This window comes from Abrus precatorius, unplaced genomic scaffold (genome assembly GCF_003935025.1).
Source record: "Abrus precatorius isolate BTA unplaced genomic scaffold, Abrus_2018 Scaffold10, whole genome shotgun sequence".
In the NCBI taxonomy this organism is placed as follows: Eukaryota; Viridiplantae; Streptophyta; class Magnoliopsida; order Fabales; family Fabaceae; genus Abrus; species Abrus precatorius.
Window position 1 is genome coordinate 23,142,868 of NW_020874292.1, and position 27,292 is coordinate 23,170,159.

At 35.1% G+C, this 27,292-nt stretch overlaps 1 protein-coding gene across 8 annotated transcripts; it reads left to right on the forward strand.

Annotated features, from left to right (window-relative positions):
• Window positions 1-27,292, forward strand: LOC113853263 (mediator of RNA polymerase II transcription subunit 16). Of its 8 annotated transcripts, XM_027483798.1 has the most exons (17): window positions 1-347; window positions 3,515-3,583; window positions 8,991-9,079; window positions 9,317-9,343; window positions 9,867-9,979; window positions 10,397-10,498; window positions 10,955-11,045; window positions 16,372-16,965; window positions 17,156-17,774; window positions 17,908-17,987; window positions 18,146-18,228; window positions 18,955-19,191; window positions 19,522-19,693; window positions 20,090-20,607; window positions 20,758-20,934; window positions 21,705-22,079; window positions 24,592-27,292. In XM_027483798.1, exons 1-17 carry the CDS (start codon window positions 142-144, stop codon window positions 24,736-24,738), a joined length of 3,699 nt encoding a protein of 1,232 aa, XP_027339599.1. In that variant the 5' UTR covers window positions 1-141; the 3' UTR covers window positions 24,739-27,292. The 8 variants fall into 8 exon arrangements, with proteins under 8 accessions (XP_027339599.1, XP_027339600.1, XP_027339601.1 ...); XM_027483799.1 differs by lacking the exon at window positions 9,317-9,343; XM_027483800.1 differs by lacking the exon at window positions 9,317-9,343 and having other exon boundaries at window positions 19,522-19,697; window positions 20,076-20,607; window positions 24,592-24,988.

Here is a 27,292-nt window from a genome sequence, read left to right on the forward strand (position 1 = left end):
CCAAACCACTCTTTTAATAATATAAATATTAGACTAATCCCTCTTTTTTCTTTCTCTTCATCTGTCGCCCTCAAATTGTAACTTTCCGCCACTTGCACCCGCTTCTTTGGTGAATAAAAATCACGCTTTTTTCTTTTGGGTATGAATCAAATTGCTGTTACAAAGGACCCAGAAGAAGGGGGTTCCCAGAAGAACAAGAATGAAGCTGTGAGTGGGGAAGAAGTGGTTGAGGATCCAATGGAGCATGATTCAGTCACCCCCTCCACCGTTTTTTGCATTAGGCTTAGACAACCTAAGTCCAATTTGCTTCACAAGATGAGTGTTCCAGAAATTTGTCGCAATTTCAGGTATCTCTTCACTACAGTGCCTGAAATTTCACTCATTTCATGCATTTGTTGAGTTTTGCCCTATAAGTGTTGAGCTTTGTGTTTGAGTAGTAAACTCTCTTGGACTCTCATTATGTTGAAATAGCTACCTTTCATCTTTTGTGCCATTGAACTTGGGATAACCATATCTGTTGTAAGAATTTGCAATGTTTTTACTTTTCCCCATATCAGGTAACTTCTGATGCTTTTCTGTCATATTTTGGTATCAGATTAGCAAACTTTCTCATCACCTTCCTTCGTATTCTTCTTGTTCTCTCTTATCACCTTCCTTCTTATTTTGCTATGGTGAATTCAAGTTCGACCCAAGATCCTTTCAATATCTACTATATTCACCCGAATGAACTTTGTTGTTGGTTTCACCAGTTCTTGTGGTCGCAATTATCACAGTTGGACCACAACCATGACTATGGCATTATAGATGAAAAACATGTATGAATTTGTCAATGGTACGAACTCATCTCCTAGCACCTCTGATTTTTTATTCGCTGCATGGTAAAGGTGCAACACATTAGTGCTTTCTTAGTTAAATCATTCGGTTTCAACTAAGATAGCTGTAAGCATAATATGGATAGATTTAGCAGCTGAAGTTTTGAAGGAATTAAGCTATTATAAACAGTGAATCTGGCATATTACTTGGGCACTCAATTCAGCCAAGGCATGCGATGATCTAAAGTATTGCAGTGAATTATGTGCAGTTGAAAACTGAGGGACATTTAGGCCACATGGATTAACTGTTTCTTGAAACAGATACATGTTTCTTGATTTAGGCCACTTGCATAATCTGGGATTCAGATCCCAGATCCAAGCTCAATGTATCCAGGATCAAGGGACGTTTATGCTTGAGATTCTTGTGTCAGGGATGGATGATTTGTTGCACTTGGATTGTGGTACGGTCCAAAATATATGGTATTTTGGAGGATAGGAACCATAAATGAATTTCCTTCTTGTAAAGTTATGTAATAGGAAAGAAGCTGCTGGTGAAGAGTAGGAAGAAAATGATAGTATACCTCATGGTTCCAGCATGTCTTCTAAGAGTATAGGAAAGGAGAAAGTTAATTATTAACTTTCATTAGTCAATTGAATTATGTTGATTTAAATTCAAGTTCAAATTTGTATTTGCTGTGGTCTATTCTGGGAAATTATGCTTCCAAACAGTCTTCAGGAAGTGGTTGGGGGATTGCTTGAGCCCTGGGCTTAAGGTAACTGTAAAATTCACTTGTTTATGATTTGTATTTTGTGGTTGCTGCAAGAAGATAATTTATTAAAAGGAAAGGGCTACACAGGAAAAGGAGGATAAGATAGCTTCCTTAAACAAAAAGGCCAAATAAATGATGCATTAATACATAATAGCTGTCCAATCTCTTTGCATATCAATGAAACATATTTGCTGAAAAGAGTGTCTCAAAAGACCACGTGCTACAAAGAAACCACAGAATAAATCCTGTACCATGCCATAACACATGTACAGGAAAGCGATGCCCTTGAAACTTGAAAGTGCAGACATTTCACTGCAACCAAATACACCAGAGAACAGCATTAAGTGCAAATTGCTACAAATTTCTATCATCCTTATTCTTGCTGAAGTTATTGGTATGGATCACAAGATACTTCTCCAAATTGGCAGGACACACATAATAGTCAAGAAAACTCTGAAGAGATTGTTCCATATGAAATTATCTTCTTGACAATGAAAAATAAATCCATCTATTTCTAAACCATCCCTAGACACAACACATTAACATTAGGTGGTATAGCTGTGCCAGTGTTGGTGTGCGGTCTGCATATCTGTAGTATCACATTAGTATTAATTCTATGAAGTGTTTATGTCCAAATAGAGAAATTGACCTAGAGGAAGCATTTGACTACTAGAAAGGCTTGTCAAGAAGAGAGTGCTCCTAATTAAGAGAACCCAGTTAAAACTGTAAATAGAATTTACAACAAAACACACCAGAAGTGTCAATAGTCCAAAATATTTTATTTTGATGGGAAAAAAGATAAATAAAATCTAGTAAGTGCAGAAGAGGTTTCTAATAATGCTTCATGTTTGCTTTTCCTTTGATCACTTTTCTTTGGTTAAAATATTCTTTTATGTCTTTTGGATTATGTTCTCATATGTATAACCTTTAACCTTTTAGTTTGGTATACTTATTTTGGAGGATGCTGACTCAATGCTTTGTTTTCCTTTTAATAAAATCATATTCTTGAAAAATAAAGAGAAGGTATCAATGTTTTGGGCTGAGAAATCTTGGAAAAATATAAAATGTACATTATAGTTTTCCTTGAAAATGTAGATTGAGAGTATTTTATTAAATTTTCCAATAAATAATATATATATATATATATCTACATTATGAAGAACATCCAAGGAAAGCTAACAACCTACATAATTAAGGACAAATATGATGATTACTCCATATATAAATATTTAAGGGAGAGACATTATGAAGAACATCCAAGGAAGCTGACCTACACAATTTAGGACTAATATGATGATTACTCCATATATAAATATTTAAGAGAGAGACGAAGATTTTTCAAGCATATATTGATATGGAGAAAAAAAATTAGCTCCTTATATTTTAGACAATATAAAGAGACTAAAACTAAATTTGAACAGAAAATGATAGAAAAAGCATAAGAATGGGCTGATGCAATGACCTCACATATGGAGTAGTCATCATATTAGTCCTTAATTATGTAGGTTGTTAGCTTCCTTAGATGTTCTTCATAATGTGGTGGACTGCTGGTTTAGTCAGTCCTCACTCTCATAATTCCTTCATTCTTTACCCTTTTCTATTTGTTAAAAAATTTGGGCATAACTCACTCCCAAAAGCTAGCTTATAAGAGGAAGACTACCCTAACCTTTAGTATTCTGGCTCTATTCCTAACCAATGTGAGACATCTTAATACTATTCTTTCTTCTTGATATATTCTTGCTCTACAGGTCCCTTTGATACTATATGTATCATTGATCTTCTGAGAACTGTGTAAAGTGAATTTATTTGTGTACTATTGTAGGCCTTTCATGGTATACTACTTCTAGTGCTGCTAATTTTTAAAAGAACTTATATATATATATATATATATATATATATATATATATATATTTACTTATTTATTTTTGTCAGTGCTGTTTCCTGGTGTGGAAAATTGAATGCTATAGCTTGTGCTTCTGAAACATGTGCAAGAATTCCGAGGTTAGTGTGTTTTTATCTGTTTGTTTATGTTTCCTGCCTAAATGTTTGACAATAAGCTAAAATTTGTCAAAAATAAAACTTTTGGTTTGGATAGCTGATTGAAAATTTAAGAGCCAAAAAACTGATTAGATTGTTTTGCGGGTCCATTGCATTTTAGAATATATGGATAAATTCAAGAATATTTGATTGATTAATGTTTCGAACTTCCCAGTTATCTTGATTGGTTTACATAATATTTTTCTCTTAACCACTTTTCTCATTTGTTGGCAAATGAATTTGTCAATCAACTTCATGTTTTGTTCTGCTTGGTTTTTATTGTCTAGTAATATTGTAAAAGGTTCATAAACAAAGTGTTAAAAGATAGGCTGTACCCAGAACTTTTGATCAATATCAATATTATATGGATTTTATAGGTGTATTCATTTGTTTGACAGATCCACAAGCAAATTTGAATGGACATGGCTTATGGCAAACAGACTTGTTCACATGCTAAATAAGTTGAGCTTAATGATGTCCAAAGCTTGTATCATTTATTGAATGCTATTTTAATATTTGTTCAAATTATTTATAGAAAAGTATATTTGTTAAATGTGTTGTGTGTCTAATGAAGCCCACACAGTCTAAATTTATACTAATTTATAGAATTAAATACAATTAATTTCTACCTAATAATCAGAAATCAATCATCCTAATTTCCTAGAATATGTAACTGTTAATTTCCTATAAATCTGCAACGGCTAATGACTAATTACATTCTAATACTCCCCCTCGAACTGGAGCATATATGTTATATGCACCAAGCTTGTTACAAATGTACTCAATCTGAGGGTCTCTAAGGGATTTGGTGAATATGTTAGTCAGCTGATCGCTAGAATTGACAAAATCAGTAGTAATTTCTCCATAGAGCACCTTTTCTCTCATAAAGTGACAATCAATCTTTATGTGTTTGGTTCTTTCATGGAAGACTGGGTTTGATGCAATGTGAAGTACAACTTGATTGTCGCAAATAAGTTTTGTTTCATGTATGTTCCCTATTTTTAGTTGTAGTAATAGTTGCTTAAGCCACGTAAGCTTATAAGTGGTTGCTGCAATAGCATGATATTCTGTTTCTGCACTGAATCTAACAACTATGTTTTGCTTCTTACTTCTCCATGAGATCAAGTTTCCTTCAATAAGAACACAGTGCCTAGAAGTGTATCTTCTATTTGATGGTGATCCTGCCTAATCTGCCTCAGAATAACAAGTGATCTTAGTATTGCCTTTGTCTTCATACAACAATCCTTGTTCGGGAACATTTTTTATGTATCAAAGAATGTGTCACAACATTCCAATGGCTATCACAAGGGACATTTAAAAACTGGCTTACCACACTAACCGCGAAAGTGATGTCGGGTCTAGTGATGGTGAGATAGCTGAGTCTGCCTACCAGGCGATATCTTTCCGCGTCTTTCAATGACTCCTCCTGATCCAAAAAAAGCTTGATATTGGAATCCATAGGAGTATCACATGGACGATAGTCAAGCATACCAGTTTCAGTAAGAATATTCATAGCATACTTACGTTGATTAATAACAATGTCAGAAGAAGATTGGACAACTTCAATGCCTAAGAAATATTTGAGAGGACACAAATCTTTAGTATGAAATTGCTGTGAAAGGTGCTCTTTGAGTTATTGAATTTCAATCGCATCATCACCAGTGATGACAATGTTGTTAACATAAACAATAAGATAAATGCACTTACCAAAAGAAGAATGAAATAAGACAGAATGATCAATCTTACACCTAGTCATGCCAAATTGTATCAAGGCAGAATTGAAATGACCCAACCATGTCCGAAGAGATTGCTTCAAACCATAGAGAGACCAATGAAGCTTACAAACAAGACCAGAGTCACCAGGTGCCATAAAACTAGGGGGTTAATCCATGTAAACTTCTTCCTGCAATTCACCATGTAAGAAGGCATTTTTAATATCTAGCTGAAGAAGAAGCCAATGACGAATAGCAGCTATAGCCAGAAAGAGATGAAGAAAAGTTCCAATTTTTATTGTATAAGCCCAACAACAGCCAACAATTGTCTTGCCAGAAGGTAAAGGAGCAAGTTCTCAAGTGCCACTGGAATCTAAGGCTGCCATCTCCTCTACCATTGCTTGGTGCCATCTGGGATCAGCCATGACTTCACCTGTAGTCTTAGGAATAGATACAGAATCCAAAGAAGAAACAAAGGAGAAATAGGATGGATACAAATGATCATAATTAATTGTAAAAGTATAGGGAGGTTAGGATTATGAGAAGAACGAATACCTTTTCGTATTGCAATAGAAAGTTTAGGTGTAGGAAGCGTGGGTGGAGAGGTGGTTGGAACAGGATATGATGCTTGAGGATCAGTGGAGTGAGTCGTAATCGGATTTTGAGACCATCTATGGTATTGAAGCAATATAGGTGGAGGAAAAGCAATTACTTGAGCCATAACAGGATGAGTGCATGAGACTTCTAAAGAGTCTATTGCAAAATTGGCATCCAATACAATAGAAGTGGAAAAAGGATTAGTCTGGAAAAAGGTGACATCAGCAGAAACAATATATCGAAATTGAAGACAAAAACAACGATAGCCCTTCTGAAGGTATGAGTAACCAAGAAAAATACACTTGAGAGATTTGACAGAAAGTTTATCTTTACCTAAAATAAGGTCATAAACAAAGCATGTGCAACCAAAGACATGAAGAGGGATGGAGTAAAGATCTTGTGTTGGATATAGGAGAGAGTGAGAAACCTAATTATTAAGGATGGAGGAGGGCATGTGGTTGATCAGATAACATGCTTTGAGAATGACATCTCCCCAAAAGCGAAGAGGAACATTGTGGTGAAGAAGAGTACGGGCAATCTTAACTAAGTGCCGATTCTTTTGTTTAATGATACCAGTCTGTTGTGGTGTGTGAGAGCAAGATGTTTGATGAAAAATATCCTATGAACTCAAAAAATATTAAAATTGGAAAGACATATATTCATGAACATTGTCAGTGCGTAAAATTTCAATAGATGTGCTAAATTGATTTTCAATTTCAATCAAGAAACCTTGGAATATAGAAAAAACATCAGAACGATTTTTCATTAAGAATAACTAAGTATATCGAGAAAAATCGTCAATGAAAGTAACGAAGTAATAAAAATTCAAAGTTGAACTGACACGACTAAGACTCCAAATATTTGAATGAATCAAGGCAAAAGGTGACAAAGCACTTTTACAAACTCGAGGACCATAGGTATGACGAGTGTGTTTTCCTAACTGACAAGACTCGCATTGAAAAGACGAACTGTTAAGAAAAACTTGAAACCATTAGACGCATTTTGGTAATATTAGGATGACCTAAGCGTTGATGCTCAAGAGCTGGAGACGCAATGGAGATACAAGTAACAGATTGTGACAGATAGTATAATCCTCGAGACTCATGTCCTGCTCTAATCATTTGTCCGGTATGCCGATCTTGAACAAGAACAAAATTATTAACAAAAAGGATAGAGTAATTTTGGGTGTGAGTGAGCTTGCTTATAGAGATTAAATTAAAAGGACACCTAGAGATATAAAGCACAAAATCTAGAGTAAGATTAGAAGAGAGTCGTGTTTGACCAATGCCATGAACTTTTATTTGAGAGTCATCTGCCATGGTAACAGAAGGTAAAGAATCTAAATAAGATAGATGAGAGAAAAGTGACTTGTTACCAGACATATGATCAGAGGCACTGAAGTCAAGAATCCAAGGTCCAATGGGGGAAGGACTGAGAAACAAAAGCTACAAGATTACCAGATTGAGCAATGGCGGCGACAGATTGGGTATGCTGCATGGCTGCCTTATATTGGAGAAATTCATTGTAGGTATCTGCTGAAATTGAAACCTCATCAAATGCTTTTGGAGAAATGACCTGAGCAATATTAGCTATCTTGGGTTGTTTTCGAGCCTTTGTACAACATTTTGCCTCAGTATAGCCATACTGTTGACAAAAATTGCAACAACGGCATTGACCACGATAGCCACTACGAATTCCACTTCGTCCACCCCAGTAAGAAGAGTGGGAGTAAAGGCAGATAAATTGGTAGGAGATACAGGAGAATGCCCAAACATGTGAGGAATTGAGAGGCGAAGTAATTGTTCACTAATTATAGAACAACAGTGCCTAATAATATTTGATTGCGGACAGAGTCAAACTCAGGAGGAAGTCCAACAAGTGCAAGAACCATAAAAAACTTTCCATGTTGTTTAACATGTTTGTCTGCATCATTAGTGCAAGGCATGAGTGCATCAAAATTAGCAATTAAGCGATCGAACTTACCAAGATAGGTCTGTATATCATGATTTTTCAACTTCATAGAAATAAGGTTGGAGACAACATTGTAAAGGCGATGAAAATCATTGGAGTTTACTTTCTTAGCTTTGTTCCAGACATCATAACAGGTAGTAAAGGCTTGTTATTGAGGCTGCAATTTGGCATCAATGGAGAACCAGAGAACACCACACAAAGAAGCATCAATTTGCTTCCATCGGGCTTGATCATTGCTGAGAATATCGTTGGCCTGTTTGGTCAAGTAGTCGTCACGACCTTGACCCTGAAACCATAGCTGGACAGCAGCAGCTCAAGAGTTATAGTTACTCGTCCCGGTCTGTTTTTCACATGGAATCAGTGGAACAGTGGTAAAAGTCACTACAGAGGCGGTATTTGAGTGTGAGTTGTCAAAAGTCATGGGAAATAAATCTGAAATAGGGCTAAAAAGGGGTGCCTGGGTGTGAGGGCATGCTGGCAAGTGGATCGTGTCGGAAAGTGGAAAAACCTACAGTCTGATACAAGCGTGTGTAACGCACACACTGGAAAGAAGCCATATGTGGGTGCCTGCGGCGGCGGATCGGAGCGGCGAACGAAGCTTGGTGATCGCTAGGAGAAGGCAGTTCTGGTTGTAGTGCTCACCAGAGAAAAGGGATGCTCGGTGAAGGAGGAAAATGGCACAGTGGCCGTAGGTACTATTCACCCAAAAATAAATAAAAAAACTACTACAGATTGAAAAACCTAAACTACTGATACCATATAGAAAAGTATATTTGTTGAATGTATTGTGTGTCTAATGCAGCCCACATAGTATAAATTTATACTAATTTATAGAATTAAATACAATTAATTTCTATCTAATAATTAGGAATCCATCATTCTAATTTCCTAGAATATGTAACTGTTAATTTTCTATAAACGCTAATGACTAATTGCATTCTAACATTATTAAATTATATAGATAAACAATGACATATGATGTCTAACCCTGCTTAACTGTGTTTACCAATTACTTTGGCTTGCTGACACCCTTGTATGTTTGTATTTCTTGACAATTTTGTAATGGTTATTACGGTTTATTTTTTTCAAAGCTCAACCACAAATCCACCATTTTGGATCCCTATACATATTGTGATCCCAGAGAGGCCAACTGAATGTGCAGTATTCAATGTCATTGCAGGTATTTTGATGTCATTGCTTTCTTCTATAACCAACGATGTTACAGTATTATTGTTCTGGTGTTGTTGTCTGATCTGATTTTTCACTGGGCAGGAATGCCAAAATTGGCTAAATAACATTAAAGTTAGGTGTTTGTCTTTTTCAATATCATTATGATAGTAACACAATCAAACACACTCAAATTTAATAAAGCCTCTGTATTATTCTTCTGTGAATACTGATATCAGTGTGCTATCAGAACCTGTGATCGTATGTAGAATGAAAGGTAATACAGAAACAGATGAAACAGAAGCACTCTTCCTTGATTGCCTCCTGGAAGTCTGTTACTAGTATCCCAATCCCCTTGATTACCTTTTCTGCAATCTGATATATTCAAAGGCCAGCATCCTCTGTGATCCTTGCTAATATACACCTTAGTAATTGGTGGTTTCCTATCCTATTACCACTATAAAGGTTCTGCTAAATCCCTGAGTCTGAGTGTCTACATAAGATAATTATGGGTTAGGTAATATAAAATTCACTTATACTGGCCTGAAATTGACATAAAAGTGGGCATCTTTTGTTTTTGATGGACTTAGCTCATCTGTAAATTTCTTCTCGCACTCAAATATGGAAATGTTTGCTTTCTTTTGTTTGATGGACTTCTCATCATATGGAAATAACATTTTGATGTCCTTGTCTTTTTACCCCCTGGGCTTTTAGTTTCTGAACTAAACTGCTTTGCTATATAGGTATGTGTGTATACAAAAATTTCAAAATTTGATCAGTTGCATTGTATGCCTTAACAGATTCCCCTCGTGATTCAGTCCAGTTTATTGAATGGTCCCCCACCTGTTGTCCCCGTGCATTATTGATAGCAAATTTCCATGGGAGAGTAACTATTTGGACTCAATCATCTCAAGTAAGTGAGTTACTTAAATGGATACAGTTTCTTGCATAAATTGGTTATTTAGCATAGTTAAAAATACTATGTTGTAAGTTTTCACGTGGCCATAGATTTAACTGCTATTACATAATTGCAAGAAATCTATTGTAGGTTTTTATATGGCCATAGATTTAATTACTAAGTTTTCTGTTTGCCTGTAAAAGAAAACATGATGCTAAAACTTGCCCTAAATTTCCTTTATTATTGAGGTTTGTTTTTCTAAGTCCCAAAATGGGAGCTTTAGCTATGTATTAGCCTAGCCTTACAAAGAAGTTAATGTAATTGAATTAGCACTTGTGTCTCCAGTGGGTTAAACTTTTGCACACCTTTAACCTTCTCTTTATTCGGATGTGCTTTTCTTGTTTATTCATTACTGATTTCTTGTTCATTCAGGGCCCAGCTAATCTTGTACTTGATACTAGCTGTTGGCAGCGACAGCATGAGTGGCAGCAAGACATTGCAGTTGTTACAAAGTGGCTATCAGGGGTGTCCCTGGTATCAAGTTAACTTCTCTTTGTGATGTTCAAATTTTTGGTGCATTGTTTTTGAGCAATTCTTATTCATAAATATGGGTTAAGGCCTAACCTAATTCCAGAAAAGGAAAACCTCTAAAGATCTTTCTAAGCAATTCTGCCTAAAAAATTCTACTGTAAATATTATTCTTTAGAAGTTGTTTACAGAAAGAGTAATTTTTGGAATGATATTAGAGAGAAAGAGAAAGAAATTGAAGGGGAGCATTTTTTTAGAGAAAGGAAGCTTTGTTTGGGGAGACAATTTTTTAAGCAAATAGGTAGCCCTCGATTTGCAGGATCTTTTAGTTGTTAACAAATATACAAAGAGAAAGGTTTTCTCTCCAAACTAACTGTAGCAAGAATGCACACTCACACGGATCATGTATAGTTCAATCTCATGTTGTTTAAAACCAAATAATTGTTTATTTGAACAAATCAGTATAGGTGGCTTTCATCTAAACCAAGTGCTCCTTCCAGTTCAAGGTCAACATTTGAAGAAAAGTTTCTTTCACGACAATGCCAAACATCAGGTCAATTCTTTTTGTATCCGCTATTATGATTGCCAGTTTTTCAGTAAATTATTCACTGTAGTGGTAAAGTAATATCCGGAAGAAATGCTACCATTTATACTGTTTTATATCATTTATGGCAATATGTTTTTAATTCTTTTTGTTCTTTGGTGCAATTTGTATCATCCTTGGTGCAATTTGTTAAATACATGTAATTATAGTAATAAGGAAAGTTTATATTTGTAATTATTTTAATTAGGTAACTAAATATTCTGTAATTATTGCTATTATCAATATAAATATATGCTCCTTTACTTGAAACACTTAGATTCATCCACATGTTCTCTCATTTTTTTCTCTTTCAACATGTTATTTAGAGTCTAACAGAGACTAACTTTAATCTGTACATCTTCGTTGGGCCCACTGCCCATGGATAACCGTCTTCATCTTTCTGGTCTTCTTTGCTACTGTTCACCACCCGATATATTGTTCTGATGAATTTTTGCATTGTTCTGGCAACTTGTTGCACTGTTTGGAGACTTTTCGACTGAAGATGACATGATATGAACCATCTCGTCGTGCGCAATCTAACGTAGTTGGACCTACGTGGATTGGTGATTTGACACGCCCTCGTGCGCTGCAAAACCAGTGTGTCAAATTTGTCCAGCTGCCACTACTGCCTGCGTGGTGGTACGTAACACTATTTCTCCGATTGCCGTCAGAACTGATGGCATCACCATTCCCTTTTCCTTCCATATTTATGGTTGGTTTGCTTGTTTTTACTTCCTATAGTCGTTGGTTGGTATTTTTTACCCTGAGCATGCTGGTTTGTCTTGCTTCTGTGCTTTCTGTGCTGTCCCATGGCCCATGCAGCTTATTTGCTCCTTCTAAGTATACGGCTCCAATTATGCCCTTAACTTTTTCTCCTCCTCCCACTTACAGTTACTTCCTTCAATGGGATAAGGAGTGTTAGGCCTCTAGTTCTATTGCCTCTGTTGCGCACGCTAGTAATCCCTTCATTGGTATTTCTCATTCTCCTTTTCTTGCCTTATGGGTCCTTGCTTTTGGGGCTACTGATCACATAATCAGTAACAAGTCTCTTTTCTCTTCTCTTTCTACATCTGGAAGTTATTTATAATCAATTACTGGCCAATGGGTCTTAAACACAATCTTAGGGTCTTAGTGTTGTTCATCCCATTCCATCACTTTTTATTAATAACATTATTTAGGTTCCTTGGTCTCTCTTTAATTTTTTATCTATCAGTAGTCTAACTCGATCTCTTTATTGTGTTGTATCATTTACTAAAGACTCTATTTTTCTGCAGGATTGGAGTTCAAGGCAAATGATTGGTACTAGATTTTAGTTACAAGGGCTTCATCATCTATATCCCTCTGTTCATGTTGGTTTGGTGGTAGACTCTCCTCTCCTAGTTCATGCTTAGTGAGGTCATCTCAGTATTAAAAAATTATAGCAAATGATATTAGGTCTCTATAAGCTATCCACTTTGTCTTATGAATCTTGTCAATTAGGCAAGTATATTTGCAATTCCTTTCCTAGTCGTATTAATAGTCGAAGTTTGTCTCCTTTTAGTTTGGTTCATTTTAATGTTTAGGGTCTAAGTCATACTATGTCTACATTAGGTTTTAGGTGTTTTGTTACCTTTATTTTATTCTCGTTGCATTTATTTTATATAATGAAAAATCAGAGTTATTTTCTATATTTATATATTTTTACCATGCAATTAATCAATTTGATGTTCCTATTCACACCTTGCATAGTAATAATGCTTATAAATATGTCTCACACTTTTCAACATTTTATGGCTTCTAATGACATTTTTTATCAAATTTCTTGTGCTCATACTCCTTAACAAAATAAACTTGATGAAAGAAAAAAATAGATACCTTATTGAAACTATTCATATTTTTCTTTTTCATGCTAATATTCTTCATCATTTTGGGGTGACATTGTCCTTACAGCATGCTACCTTATTCATTAGATGCCTTCTTCTGTCCTTAACAACCAAGTACCACACTCTATCTTGTTTCTCTATCAGTCTATACATCCTCTCCCTCTTTGTGTCGTTGGATCCACTTATTTTGTTCATAGACTTAGTCTAAGAATTGACAAGCTCTCTGCTCGTGGTCACATATGTATCTTTCTTAGTTACATTCAATCTCAAAAATGTTATAAGCATTACTCTCCTACTCTTAATCATTATCTTATTTCAAATGATGTTACCTTTTTCTGGTTATTCTCCTTTTCCTTCACCTTCTAAATCTAAGTCTGTCGCACTTCCCTCGTCTCTTTCTCTTATTCTTGTTATTTCACCAAAGACGCCATCTCTCTTAGATAGTCTCCTTCAGCGTCCTTTGTAGGTATACTACAAATAGAACCACACATTCTCTTCGCCGCCACTAGGTAGTGATCCTTTTGACTTACCTTCAGCACCAACTCCTTTGCCTCCTTGGGTCTTGCCTCTTGAGTTTTATTTTCTATTGCTCTTTGGAGAGGTATATGCTTCACTTGTAATCTCTCTCCTCATTATATTGTTTTAACATATTATCGTTTGTCTCCCTTCCCATTATACTTGTTTTTCTTTGTTGTCTTCTACTTCCTTTCCTAAAATATCAGTTATACTCTATCTCATTCTGGTTGTCTACAGACTGTGACCAATGAGATGCGTGCATTTCAAAGCAGTGGTACTTGGGACCTTATTCCTTTTCTTTCGGAGAAGTCTATTATTGGATGTAGATAGATTTACACTGTAAAGGTTGGCCTTAATAGCCAAAAGCTATACCCAAGTCTTTGGTTTAGATTATGGTGATACATTCTCTTTGGTTGCTAAAATGGCTTATATTTGCTTACTTTTGTTCATGGCTACAATCCATCATTGACCATTTTACTAGCTAGATATCAAGAATGTCTTTTTTTTATGGTGAAAAAAGTATATATGGACCAACCTCCTAGATTTTTTTTGCTTAGGGGAAGTCTTTCAGATTAGTTTGTCGTTTGCGAAAATCTTTGTATGGATTTAAACAATCTCCTAAGGTGTGGTTTAGTTGCTTCAATACTACAGTCCAAGAATTTGGAATTACTCGTAGTGAAGTTGATCACTCAATTTTCTATCACCATTCTGCCTTAGGATGCATTTATTTGATTGTTTATTATTGGTAGCAATCACCATGGTATTACACAAATAAAACAACATATATGTCACCACTTTTAGACAAAAGATCTTGATAAACTTGGATACTTCTTGAGAATAGAGATGACACAACTAATAATGACACTGTAATTTCTTGGAGGATATATGCATTGGATAATTTAGTGGAAGCTAGATTGATAGGTGCTAAGCCTATAGACACTTTTATGGATCCTAATCCCAAAATTCTGCCAAGTCAAGGGAGCTTCTTTCTAATCTGGAGAAGTATAGGAGGCTTGTTGGGAAGTTAAATTATCTCATTGTCACTTGTCCAAATATCTCTTTTGTAGTTAGTGTGGTAGTTAGTTTCTTAACTTCTGTTGTGACCGATAATGAGATATGATAATTCGCATTTTAAAATATATTAAAGGAGCTCCAAAAAAATGACTCTTGTATGAAGATAAGAGTCACACTCAAATTGACAGTTACTTTGATGCAGATTGGACATGCGCCTCTACCAATAAGAAATCCACTTCTGAATTGCATTCTTATTAGTGGTAATTTGATTTCATGGAAGAATAAGAAACAAAGTGTAGTTGCTCATTCAAGTGTAGAAGCAGAATATCTAACCATGACCTAGTTACATGTAAACTTATCTAGTTAAAACAACTGTTCAAAACTGAGTGGAGAGATTATGAAAATGACAATCATTTGCAATAATTAGGCAGTCCTGCATATTCCCTCAAATCCAGTGTTCTATGAAAGAATAAAATATATTAAGATAGATTGTTACTTCATTTGGGAGAAAATCCTATTCGGAGACATCATTATTAGTTTTGTCAATTCGAATAATCAATTGATAGATGTCTTCACCAAATCATTGAGAGGTTCTTGTATCTGTTATATACATTAAGTATAATGTATATGCTTCAGCTTAAGAGCGAGTGTTAAATATATATAATTACTGTAATTAGGCAAATTTATCTTTGTAATTATGTTAATTAGGTAATTGAATATTCTGTAATTTTTGCTATTATCAATATAAATATATGCTCCGTTATATAGTTGAAACACACATTCATCCATATGTTCTCTCACTGTAATTTTCATGGAGAATAGTTGGTGAAAGAGGAGGGACCTGTGTGTTTATATATATTGTGTGTTAGGATTTGGGTGTTGTATGGCTACTCTTTAAAATTTCATTGATCATTGTGCATTATTCCATTTCACTCAAGGATGTTGGCCTACTGATTTCTCTTCTTATCTTTCCACTGCCTTTCATAAAGTTATGAAAAATTTCCATATTCCTTTTCTGATTTTGATGATAGTGTCCTCATGAAGATGGACAATACAAGATCTAATGCTAGACTTAATCTTTAAGAGCTTATAAAGGCTAAAACAATCCTTACCTTACGAGCTAGCTTTTGGGGTTGAGTTAGCCTTAAAACCCGTATTCAACGTGGTATCAAAGTCTTTTGTAGGTGATATTGAGCCACCCTTGCCTATGTGGATTTCCTAGTGCAACTTACCTAGTCCTGTGACTTTCCTAGTGCTACTTACTTGGTCCATGGGCTTATCCAATGCTAAATTAGGGGGAAAAAAAATAAAATTCTACGATTTTCATGCTCTAGATGTCCAATCTTGAGCCTGAGGGGGTATGTTGAAGTTCCACATCGAATATAGATATGACTAAATAAGAGCTTATAAAGGCTAAAACAATCCTTATCTTACAAGTTAGCTTTTGGGATTGAGTTAGGCTTAAAACTCAAATTCAACAATCTTCTTTTCAGTTTTGATTGATTATGTCTTTCAATTATGATACTCAACCATCTTAGTGGCTGGCTGATCCTATCAAGCTCAGATTCTTCTAAAAAAGCTGTGCTGTTTAAGACACTCATGTCATGATGACACTTGTAATCCTAGGGGGACACTTTCCAAATTTTGTGTCTATGCCTGCATCATGTCCTGTGTCTTTGATTCTTCTTAGGCTTATACTAACACAATTTGCCTGTTGATGATGGTGGTGGTGGTCATAACCATGGCAATGCCAGAAATTAGAATTGTGTTTTTCCTCTCTTTATTTGATTGCTCATTTAGTTGTTTAGTATATCATTATAAATGTTCATTTTATTTTCTAGTTCAGATCTATATATTAAAATTTCCATATGCTTGTGTGTTTGACACAGTTGTTTTGATTTCAGCTAGATGGCCCAATTTTCTTTGTGTCTGTTCTGTGTTCTCATCAGGCTCAGTTCAACTTCATTGGTCCCAGTGGCCTCCTCAGAATGGAACACCACCCAAATGGTTTTGCACTAGTAAAGGACTACTGGGTTGTGGACCCAGTGGCATTATGGCTGGTGATGCTATCATTACAGACAGTGGTGCCATGCATGTGGCAGGTGTGCCAATTGTTAATCCATCCACCATTGTTGTTTGGGAGGTTATGCCTGGGCCTGGTAATGGTTTCCAAGTAACTCCAAAAACTAGTACCAATAATGGTGTCCCACCTCCTCTTAGCCCACCCAACTGGACTGGTTTTGCACCTTTAGCTGCTTATTTATTTAGTTGGCAAGAATATCTATTATCTGAAGAAAAGCAAGGGGAAAACCAGACAAGCCAAATTCTTGATGATTCTATACCACTTCACTGCTCTCCAGTTTCAAATTTTTCAGCATATGTGAGTCCTGAAGCTGCAGCTCAATCTGCAGCAACCACTACATGGGGTTCTGGTGTAACAGCAGTAGCCTTTGATCCAACTTGTGGCGGTTCTGTGATAGCTGTTGTGATAGTAGAGGGTATGGACCTGATCCTGACTTGATCTTACCCATGTATTTATCTAGCCATCTCTAAATCTCTAGATTTTGTGACAATGCTAGCTGTGATTCATGCTTGATAGAATTTTATGCCACAGGTTTCTTGTGCTCTGATGATTGAGATAGGAAATTGATTTATAACTATTTAATTTATCTTAACTTTATATTATAGGACAGTACATGTCCCCTTATGATCCAGATGAGGGCCCATCAATCTCAGGGTGGAGAGTGCAACGCTGGGAATCATCCTTACAGCATGTTGTCCTCCATCCAATATTTGGGAATCCTACTTCGAGTATGGGTGGACAGCCTCCTATGCAAACTGTTTGGCAGACCAAAGTTGACATGAGCATTCCACCAACAAATGATTTCAAGAATCATCAAGCATCTGCTGTTGGAATGGACATTGATGGGCAAAAGGTATCTGACTCTAGTTTTGATAAGTCAAAAGGGGTCAATTTTGATCCTTTTGATCTTCCAAGTGATATTAGGACACTTGCGCGGATTGTATACTCTTCTCATGGTGGTGAAATTGCCATTGCTTTTATCCGGGGTGGAGTCCACATCTTTTCCGGTCCAAATTTTGCACTTGTGGACAACTATCAGATTAGTGTTGGATCTACAATTGCTGCACCTGCTTTTTCTTCAACAAGCTGCTGTTCTGCTTCTGTTTGGCATGACACAAGCAAGGATCAGACGATATTAAAAATAATCCGGGTTCTTCCTCCTGTTATTCCAACTAATCAAGTAAAGACCAACTCATCAGACTGGGAGCGTGCAATTGCTGAAAGGTGATTTCATAAACCCCTTTTCGGTACATGCATGGCTTGTTAACACTTAATTTTTGCATAAATTTAGTGGAGGTTGTGGTTTATATCACTTTCAATGGTTTATTTTTCTGCTAACATCTGTTGGGGAAAGCAGGTTTTGGTGGAGCCTTTTGGTTGGAGTTAATTGGTGGGATGCTGTGGGCTGTACACAGAGTGCTGCTGAGGATGGTATTGGTAAGGAAGTGCAAATTGTTTAGATCTGTTGAAGTTAGTGCCAGGGCAATTAGAGAAAAAGGATAATACACTTTACTTTGTTTCATTTATGCATTGCATAATGTGCTATTGATGCTATACATTGATGAGTCTTTTTGCTTTTAATTTTTCCGTTTCAGTTTCACTTAACAGTGTTATCGCAATCTTGGATGCTGATTTCCATTCTCTTCCTTCTGCTCAGCACAGACAACAGTATTGTCCTGTATATTTCTTTAACCCATCACCATTAGCTTTCGTAGTTATCTTTTTCGTTGTTAGCTCCAAGGTGTCATTATTTTTCTGTTATTTCATATGAAGCTGTTGATGGAGTGTTTCATGGATATAATAATATTGCCTGGATAATGGAATCTACAGTAAATTCTTGTCAGTAGCAAATTTATCTGTCTCATAAGACATAGTCACAACTAATATTATTTGTCCTCATTGAGCAACTTATGGATAATAAAGTGCTTAATTTGATGTTGCACTGTTCATAAGGTGTTTGATGCTCTAAAGCTTTAATTATAGGCTTCCTAAAGGGACACCGTGCTGACACAATTTGATGTTCTGTTCCACCCGATGATCCTGCTTTGTTTGCCTTCTTGTTTTACTGTGTTTCCACCTGGCACGATTATCTCCCAAAAAAAGTTCTAAAATTGGCCTTGACAATTTTTAATTAGCCATTCCATTGGATTGTTTAAATATATTCGAGTTTAGTCTGAATTTGATTTTTACCTTCTGAGTACCTGCTGACATTCACTTTTTATCCAAACTTTCACTACATCTGTTCTTTGTCTTTCATCTAGGACATTTATTGTTATAAAATTAAACAACATCAACTTTGCTTTCAATTTCTCCTGTTTATTGCAGTTTTTTTTACTCAGACATGTGGAAATGGGCTTCTTGTTGCTTTTTGGGCTAAAAATAACTTGGTTTTCTATTATTGCAGAGTCTGGACAGGATAAAGTGTAGACTGCTTGAAGGGGCAAATGCTCAAGAGGTCAGGGCAATGGTTCTGGATATGCAAGCTAGGTTGTTGTTGGATATGCTTGGGAGGGGAATTGAGTCTGCTTTGATAAATCCTTCAGCTTTAGTGCCTGATCCATGGCAAGTCTCTGGCGAGACATTATCCAGCATTGACCCTGAAGCAGTGGCTGTTGAACCTGCACTAGTTCCATGTGTTCAGGTTTGCTTTGGTTGCAACTGTAATCATGTGCTCCTTTGAGACGATTTTTATAAAACTTTATGTTGCTGCAATAGTTAACTGTGTGGTTCCATTTGCATACTCTGCTTTATTTGGTCTTGCCATAGATTAATTTATATTTACTCATGTAAAAGAACTGAATTTTTTGGCATATATAATACAATATTTTGATAAATATACTCATCAAACTTTTGTATGTGTTATATCTTTAAAACCTTTGATTCTTTATTTTCTTTCAATAGGCTGACATTTTTCTTTAATTTGTTAAACATTTGATTTTATACTTCTTATAACTGGTTCAATATTATGCAGGCCTATGTTGATTCAGTTCTTGATCTGGCTTCACATTTTATCACACGGTTGCGGCGTTATGCAAGTTTCTGTCGTACATTGGCAAGTCATGCTGGGACTGCAGGGACTGGAAACAACCGAAACATGGTTGCCAATCCTGCCCAAAGTTCTGCAACTCCTGCAACAAGTCAGGGTCAGTGTGCATTGTTATGATATATTGCATTGATTAAAAGTTCATTAGTGGTCACATGATTATGTCAAGTGCATTTTTCTTTTAATATTGACCATTTAAAAATGATCTAATGGTCTGTTCTTATTCTCACAATAATCAAGTACTCTCATTTGAGTCATTTCCTGTATATACATATTGAATTTTGTTTGGTTTTATTTATAACAAGTTGTATAAACCTGTACTTTTTAAGTTCTAGTCATTATGGATCTACTATAGAAGCAACGATTTGGTGCTTTTTTTTATTGTCACAAAAAATTCAGTTGTCCTACCTTGAATACCTTATTTATCTTAACCATCAGCATAATCTTTATTCTTTATATTTACATATCAAATTAAAACAAAGACAACATTGTCCAGGAGGTCCAAATGGGACAACCAGTTCTAGTGGAAGCACACCGATGCAAGCCTGGGTACAAGGCGCCATTGCCAAGATTAGTAGCACAACAGAAGGAGTGTCCAACCCAACTCCCAACCCCCCCATAAGTGGTCCTTCACCCTTTATGCCCATAAGCATTAATACAGGAACATTTCCTGGAACACCTGCAGTTCGACTTATTGGAGACTGCCATTTCCTCCATAGATTATGCCAACTGTTGCTCTTCTGTTTTTTCTTTCGACGAACTCAACTTCCTCACTATGTGGGGAATGCACAGAGAACTTCTGATACAAATACACAAAAGCCTCAACCTAATGGTTCTGCTCCTGGCAAGGTGGAGGATACAGCAAAACCAGTGTCAACTGTGGTTAGGCCAGATGATGATCAGACAGGTCGAGTTGGTCAGCTGGTGCCTGGGATAAAAGGAGGTGAAGAACCATCTCCCCGGCGTTCAAGACTTGGTACTGGAAATGCTGGCCAAGGATATACATTTGAAGAGGTATAACTTTGTTATGACTTGTCTAGAAGCTCATGTTTATGTGATTTGTGATTGACATAAACGTGTTTCATAATTCATCATAATTCTCTCTTGTATTTATGGTGACAGACTGTTATTTTAAGTTATGATCTTACTGAATTGTAAATGCAGGTCAAGGTTCTTTTTCTAGTGCTTATGGATCTATGTCGCCGAACCGCTGGCTTGCAACACCCATTGCCAGTTTCTCAGGTAGGGAGCAATAACATTCAGGTTCGGCTGCATTATATTGACGGGAACTACACTGTATTGCCTGAGGTTGTGGAAGCATCCCTTGGGCCCCATATGCAGGTTAGTAGGTAACTTTTTGTTTCCTGATTTTAATGTTAGTATTTGTGGGAGACAAACAAAATTATTTATAATCAGTATTTCATGAATAAAATATATTACAACCACCACCAAGTCTTATCCCACTACATAAGGTTGGTTACATGAATCACACGATGCCATTGAGCTTGGTCAAAAATTAAATTTTAAGAAATTTGGTTAATCAAAATAATTTTTTTTAATAACTTCATTTAAGGTTCTTTTGGGTCTCTTTCAACTCCCTTTTTTTTTTACTAAATTAAGAGTCATGCAATTCACTCTCCTGTACTTCCAAAGGTCTTCTCTGCACATGATTGAACCACCTTAGATGATATTTAGTCATCTTTTTCACTATAGGTGATAGTCCAATATTCTCTTGTCTACTATCATTATTGCCACAAAATATAGTGAACAAAATATATTATTGGCACAAATTTATATTTCCATTTAATTCATGATTTGAAAATGTGATGTGATAGTTATACAAGTTAATGAAGTAAGGATAGAAAGGATGATGCCATTCAATTGTCTTTATGTAGTAAGGATGTCTTTTGTAAAAGATATTGTTTCAGTTCAAGTGACAAAGCACAACCGTGTTAGATTATGTAGGGACATTTAATTGAATGTTACTCTTAAGATAAAAGACATTTTTTCCCTCTTGGGTGGATTAAAATCTGTTAGTTTCATTGAATTAAGTGACTAGCTTTCTATGAATGACCCCTGCTCTCAAAACTAAACATAAAATGGCTATGCAGAACATGCCTCGTCCTAGAGGCGCAGATGCTGCTGGTCTTTTATTACGTGAGCTAGAACTCCACCCTCCAGCAGAAGAGTGGCATAGAAGGAATATGTTTGGTGGACCGTGGTCTGATCCAGATGATCTGGATTCTACAAATGATGCACCAAAACTTGTTAGTTTAAATCCACTAGATTCTGGCTTGGTTGAAAATTGTGATGTCTACAATGGAGCCAATGGCTTATGGCCAAGGAAGCGCAGGATGTCTGAACGAGATGCAGCTTTTGGGTTGAACACTTCTGTGGGCCTGGGAGCTTATCTTGGTATAATGGGATCTCGAAGAGATGTTGTTACTGCATTGTGGAAGACTGGCCTTGAAGGGATTTGGTACAAGGTATGAACAGAAATCCTCTTCATTTGTTTGTATTGTTTTTTGTCCATGTGCACGTAAGATTTTATAACTATTAAATGCTGTTGGAACTAAGAAATTTAGAAGGCTATGAACTTGAAAGCTGAAATTCACATTTTTATTCATAATACAAGAAAGTCATAACTAAAAATTGATTATAGTTCTATTCATTAATCTGAAAATAAATCACAAATAAAACTATCCATAAATGCATAACAGTCAATTAACACCTATAATTTCTATTATCAAAACTTATAAAGTAGGAATAAACACTAATAATAGATATTAATTCAAATTCTCAACATTCCTTGCATCACTCCATGTTTCTTTTCCAAGTTCTCGAACCGTTCTTTTGGAAGTGCCTTTGTAAAGATGTCTATCAATTGGTCTTTTGTCTTGCAATATTTTAATAAAACTTCACCTTCTTTCTAAACTTCTTTAAGAAAACACAACTTGACATTGTTTAGTCTTACCATGAAAAACTGAATTATTAGAAATTGCAAAAACACCTTAGTTGAATAAGTTTGAACCACTTGTAGTAGATCAACTAGAATTTTAGTCAGTCATAAAACTTGATTAACAGCTATAGTAGTAACCATGAATTCTATTCTGCAATTGATTGTACTACAATATCTTGCTTCTTTGAAACCCAAGAAAACACTCCAAAACTAAATGTAAAGCAATGAACCTACCCAATCACTATCAGAAAAGTCATGGAGATTAAATTCTTGATTATACTTGAGTCAATCTCCATAACCAAGAGTTCCTTTGACATATCTTAGCACACATTTAATGGCTTGAAGATGCACTTCACTTGCATAATGTAAAAATCTAAAAAAACCCTTACAACTGGCAGAATATCAAGTCTTATTGTAAGATATATGAGACAGCTGACAAGACTTCTAAAATCAGTTTCATTAACTTTTTCTAAACCATCCTCTTTGCAAAGCTTCAACTTTTGAAATATTGGAGTACTCATAGGCTGAGTTATTCATTTGAAATTTCTTGAGAACTTATTTTACATATTTCTTCTGACTAATAAAGATTCTTTTTCTCATCTTGTTTGACTTCCATGCCAAGAAAGAAAGTAATTTCCTCCACAGTCTGTCATCTCAAAGACTTTAATCATATTTTGGTTGAACTCCTCAACAAATGCAGTATTGCTTCTTGTCACTGAGAAATAATTGACATATAAAGAGTTGATTCACCAAGACTTTTTGTAAAATCAATACACAACAAGTACTGATCAATCTTACTATACCAAGCCCTTAGAGCCTACTTTAAATCATATAAGGTCTTCTTTAGCAAATAAACTTTGTCTTCTTGTCCTTTAAGTGCAAAACCTTTAGGCTGCTCAACATATATCTCCTCCTACAACTAACCATTGAAAAAAGCAAATTTTATATCCAACTAAGATACCTTCCATCCTTTTTGAGCTGAAAAAGAAAAAACCAATATGATTGTATCAAGTTGAGCAACTGGAGCAAATGTTTCAGAAAAATCAACTTCAAATATTTGAGCAAATCCCTTTACTAATATAACCATTTGCATTGTATTTGGTCCTTAACACCCATTTAACACTATAACATTTTTGTGTTGGGGTCAACCGATTTCCAAATTTGGTTCTTCTCAATTATGTTAAGCTCCTCGTGCATCGCAACAATCCACTTTGGATCAGATTGAATTTTCTATTCTCAATGTAAGTGTTTAGGTGTTTGATGAAACTCTTAACCTTACCAAGTCCCTCAAGAACAAATAAAGCTCTGATTAGCAAATGTTGGAACTAAGAGAAAGTTGAAACTCAAATTTTTATTCATATTAACAACATTTAAATACAAGAAAGTCATAACTCAAAATTGATTATAATTTACTTATTAATCTGAAAATAAATCACAAATAAAACTATCCATAAATGTGTAACACTTCATTAACACCCATAATTCCTACAATCAAAACTCATAAATTATGAATAAATGCTAATAATAGATACTGATTTAGATTCTCAAAATATGCTTGTGATTGATTATGGTTGGCCTTTTTTTAGTCTCTAATGTAGTTAATGTCAAGTTTTGTCTTGATTATCACTACCAATAGAACATATAGAATTGCTAACTAATGTAAATGTTGAGTGATGGAAAATTTAGCAGTGTCAAACATGTTAATCTGGCTGACATGGACCAAATTAGTAAACAAAGCCGATGATGCTTGGAAGTTAGTAATCTTTAGTCTTCTTCCAGACCTCCTAATTTTATTATCTGCCAGCATGTAGATATTATTGTTGAAAATATATTTTCATTATTACTATTATTGTATAGATATATTTCACTGGAAAATAATTTCCATTTATTCATTGTAGTTATTAAGAGATATTCTATTAGGTAAATATTAAGATTAGCCTCCTATATATACATGTAATTATTGAGAAATTATACTCAGATCAGTTTTCAAGTATTATTTTATTTTCTCAATATTAATTTTACTTCTTTTTGGCACACAGTGCATAAGATGTCTGCGGCAGACCTGTGCTTTTGCCTCACCAGCTTCCACCAACCTTATTACTCAAAATGATCGAGATACTTGGTGGATCAGCCGCTGGGCTTATGGCTGCCCAATGTGTGGCGGAACATGGGTTCGAGTTGTATAGCCAGCTGAAGGTAGATGAATTGTACAGGAGGAGAGATGTTGATTTAGTGACAGGTTCTTTATAAATATGTTCTGACTAATGGTCACCGAGCAAACTAGGGTTTGAGATGTAGATATTGTCAAATTCCAAGTATTAGAAAGCAGTTCATCAAGATCTCAATTTTATGGGAATTATGGCCAAATGATGCTATTCATGTAGTGTTTATGATTGGTTGCTCCTTCCAGATATATGGTTAAGGATTTTTAACCTTTTATACTGACTAAACTCACAATAATTTTTGCTGAGTGACGTGTGATGCCAACTTTGCTCTACAACGAGCCTCCGTCTCCAACACCGTGGACAGTCCCAGAACCGTTGCAAAAACTTGACCTTGCTGGAGGTGGTTGGAGAAGGTTGAATGGAGGTTTAAAGGATTAGTTCAAGTTTCTAATTTTCAGGTCAGTCCTAGGATTTGTTTGGTAAAGGAAATGGCTTTAGTGCATATGCAGAGGTTGGTAGCTAGAATTCCGTGGCGGTTCATGATTGGAGGTAGGGGTGGGGCCCAATGGCTTATGCAAAGGTTGGTCGCTAGAATTTTGTAAAGTTATTTCCTTTTTGACTTAAAGTAAATGTTGGTTTTATAATAAAATAAAGAAAAGAAAATGTACAAAAATGTGAAAAGAAAAAATAGATAAAGAACTTAATTTTTATTCAATAATAATAATGCATTTATAATAAGTCAAAAAAACTTAAACTATTTAACTTAAAGATTTGATAATAAATTAAATTATTTTTAAAATATCAAAATGACTTATAAACTATTATACTAATTTAATAAATTGAAATAATAGAAAATAATTGACAGCAGTTTCAAAAGTATGTTGTTAACATTTTTTCTTGCTTTTTGAACTGTAAATTATCTTTATGCGGTTTAAATTTGCTAACAGAAAGTAAATTTATTGTCAACAAGAATTTTGTGTTCTTTTTACTTCAAATTAGAATCAAATAAAATCTTCTCTTGTCATAGAAAAGAGAAGTAATTAACTGAATCACTTAGATCATTGTTGGAGAAATCAGTCAGCTTGAATTTTTTACTCTTCTTGAAGTTGATGCTTGAGTTACGAGTGTCTTTGAAATATTTAACCACTCTCTTTGCAACCTTGGGATGTCTTTCATTTGCATTATGGATGAAACTAGAAAACTTACTTTTACCACTCAAGGTATTAGGATGAAATGTTGTGGTATTTTCTTTCATAAAAAAGTTGTTTGCTCCTCCTTCGATAGATTCAGAGTAAAAGTTTTTTGTTTCATTTTTACTTTGAAAATATTTTGACTAACTTCATCTTTAATCAAACAATATTTATATTCAAAAATAACTTTGAATCTCCCTTCAATCAGTTGACTAATACTTAACAAATTTTGGTCAATTTTAGGAACCCAAAGAACATCATGAATTAACTTCGTACCTGAATAGTTTGCTATTGTAATTGTTCCCTTTCCTTTGAATGAGATGAAATTATCATTACCTATTTTGACTTTAGTGATGTTAGTCGGCACCAAATCTCTAGAGTTTTTTTGTTATTAGTCATGTGGTTAGTGCAACTACTATCAATTAGCCAACCTTCATTTGATTTAAAGTTGGAGAGGCAAGTAGCAACAAATAAATAATTTTCTTCTTCATGATGAGCAATCTTAGTCTCTTCATCTTAGTGTTGGTTTTGATTTTTGCATATAACTTCTTTATGTCCCATTTGGTTACATTTAATACATTGTGCATCTGGCCTTCTCCAACATTTGAAAGAAGGATAACTATTTTTTTTCTACAATGATGACATGGAGGATAAGATTTTTTCTTGTTGTATCTTGCACTTTCATGATGCATGATATGTAAAGCTCCCTCAATAACAACTTGTTTCATTGCATGCCTTTGCTCTTGTGCTTGTAAGGCATTTAAGAGTTTTACCAGTGTGATTTTGGACAAGTATTTGGTATTCTGTAAAGTGGTGCTTGTAGCCTCAAATCTTCCAGGCACTGTTACAAGAATTTTTTCAACAATTCTAGAATCAGGAAAATCAGTACCTAATAATCTTACCTTGTTGACTATACTAAACAGTCTGTTTGAGTATACTTTGATTATCTTAGACTCCTTCATTCTTTGGAGTTCAAATTCTCTCATCAAATTCAACACTTGCATGCCTCAAATTCTTTCATTCTCAACATATTCTTTCTTAAGATAATTCCATATTGTCTTTGTTGTTTTTAAAGTCATGATTCTGGTGAAGATAGTTGTTGAAACATCAGCAAAAAGACATGATTTTGCCTTTACTTTTCGTGTTTTTCTCTTCTTGTGAATTTTTATTTGGACTAATGTATGATCGTGCGGTAGCGAAAAAACTTCGTAATCCTCTTCAACAGCTTTCCAAAGATCTAAAGCCTTTAGGTAAGTCTCCATTTTGATAGCCTAAATATCATAATTTTCTCCATAAAAAACAAAAGGAGCAACTTGTGAGAAATTTAATTCAACATCCATTTTTACAAGTCCGTAAGAAAATAGCTCTTGATACCACTTTGTTGG

Bases quoted from the DNA above. Each gene is read 5' to 3' on its own strand.
- LOC113853263 (XM_027483798.1), top strand. From the start codon at position 142: ATGAATCAAATTGCTGTTACAAAGGACCCAGAAGAAGGGGGTTCCCAG. The intron at 10,499-10,954 runs GTATCAAGTTAA...TGAACAAATCAG, and splicing joins GGCTATCAGGGGTGTCCCTG to TATAGGTGGCTTTCATCTAA. The intron at 20,935-21,704 runs GTTAGTAGGTAA...ATGGCTATGCAG, and splicing joins CCCTTGGGCCCCATATGCAG to AACATGCCTCGTCCTAGAGG.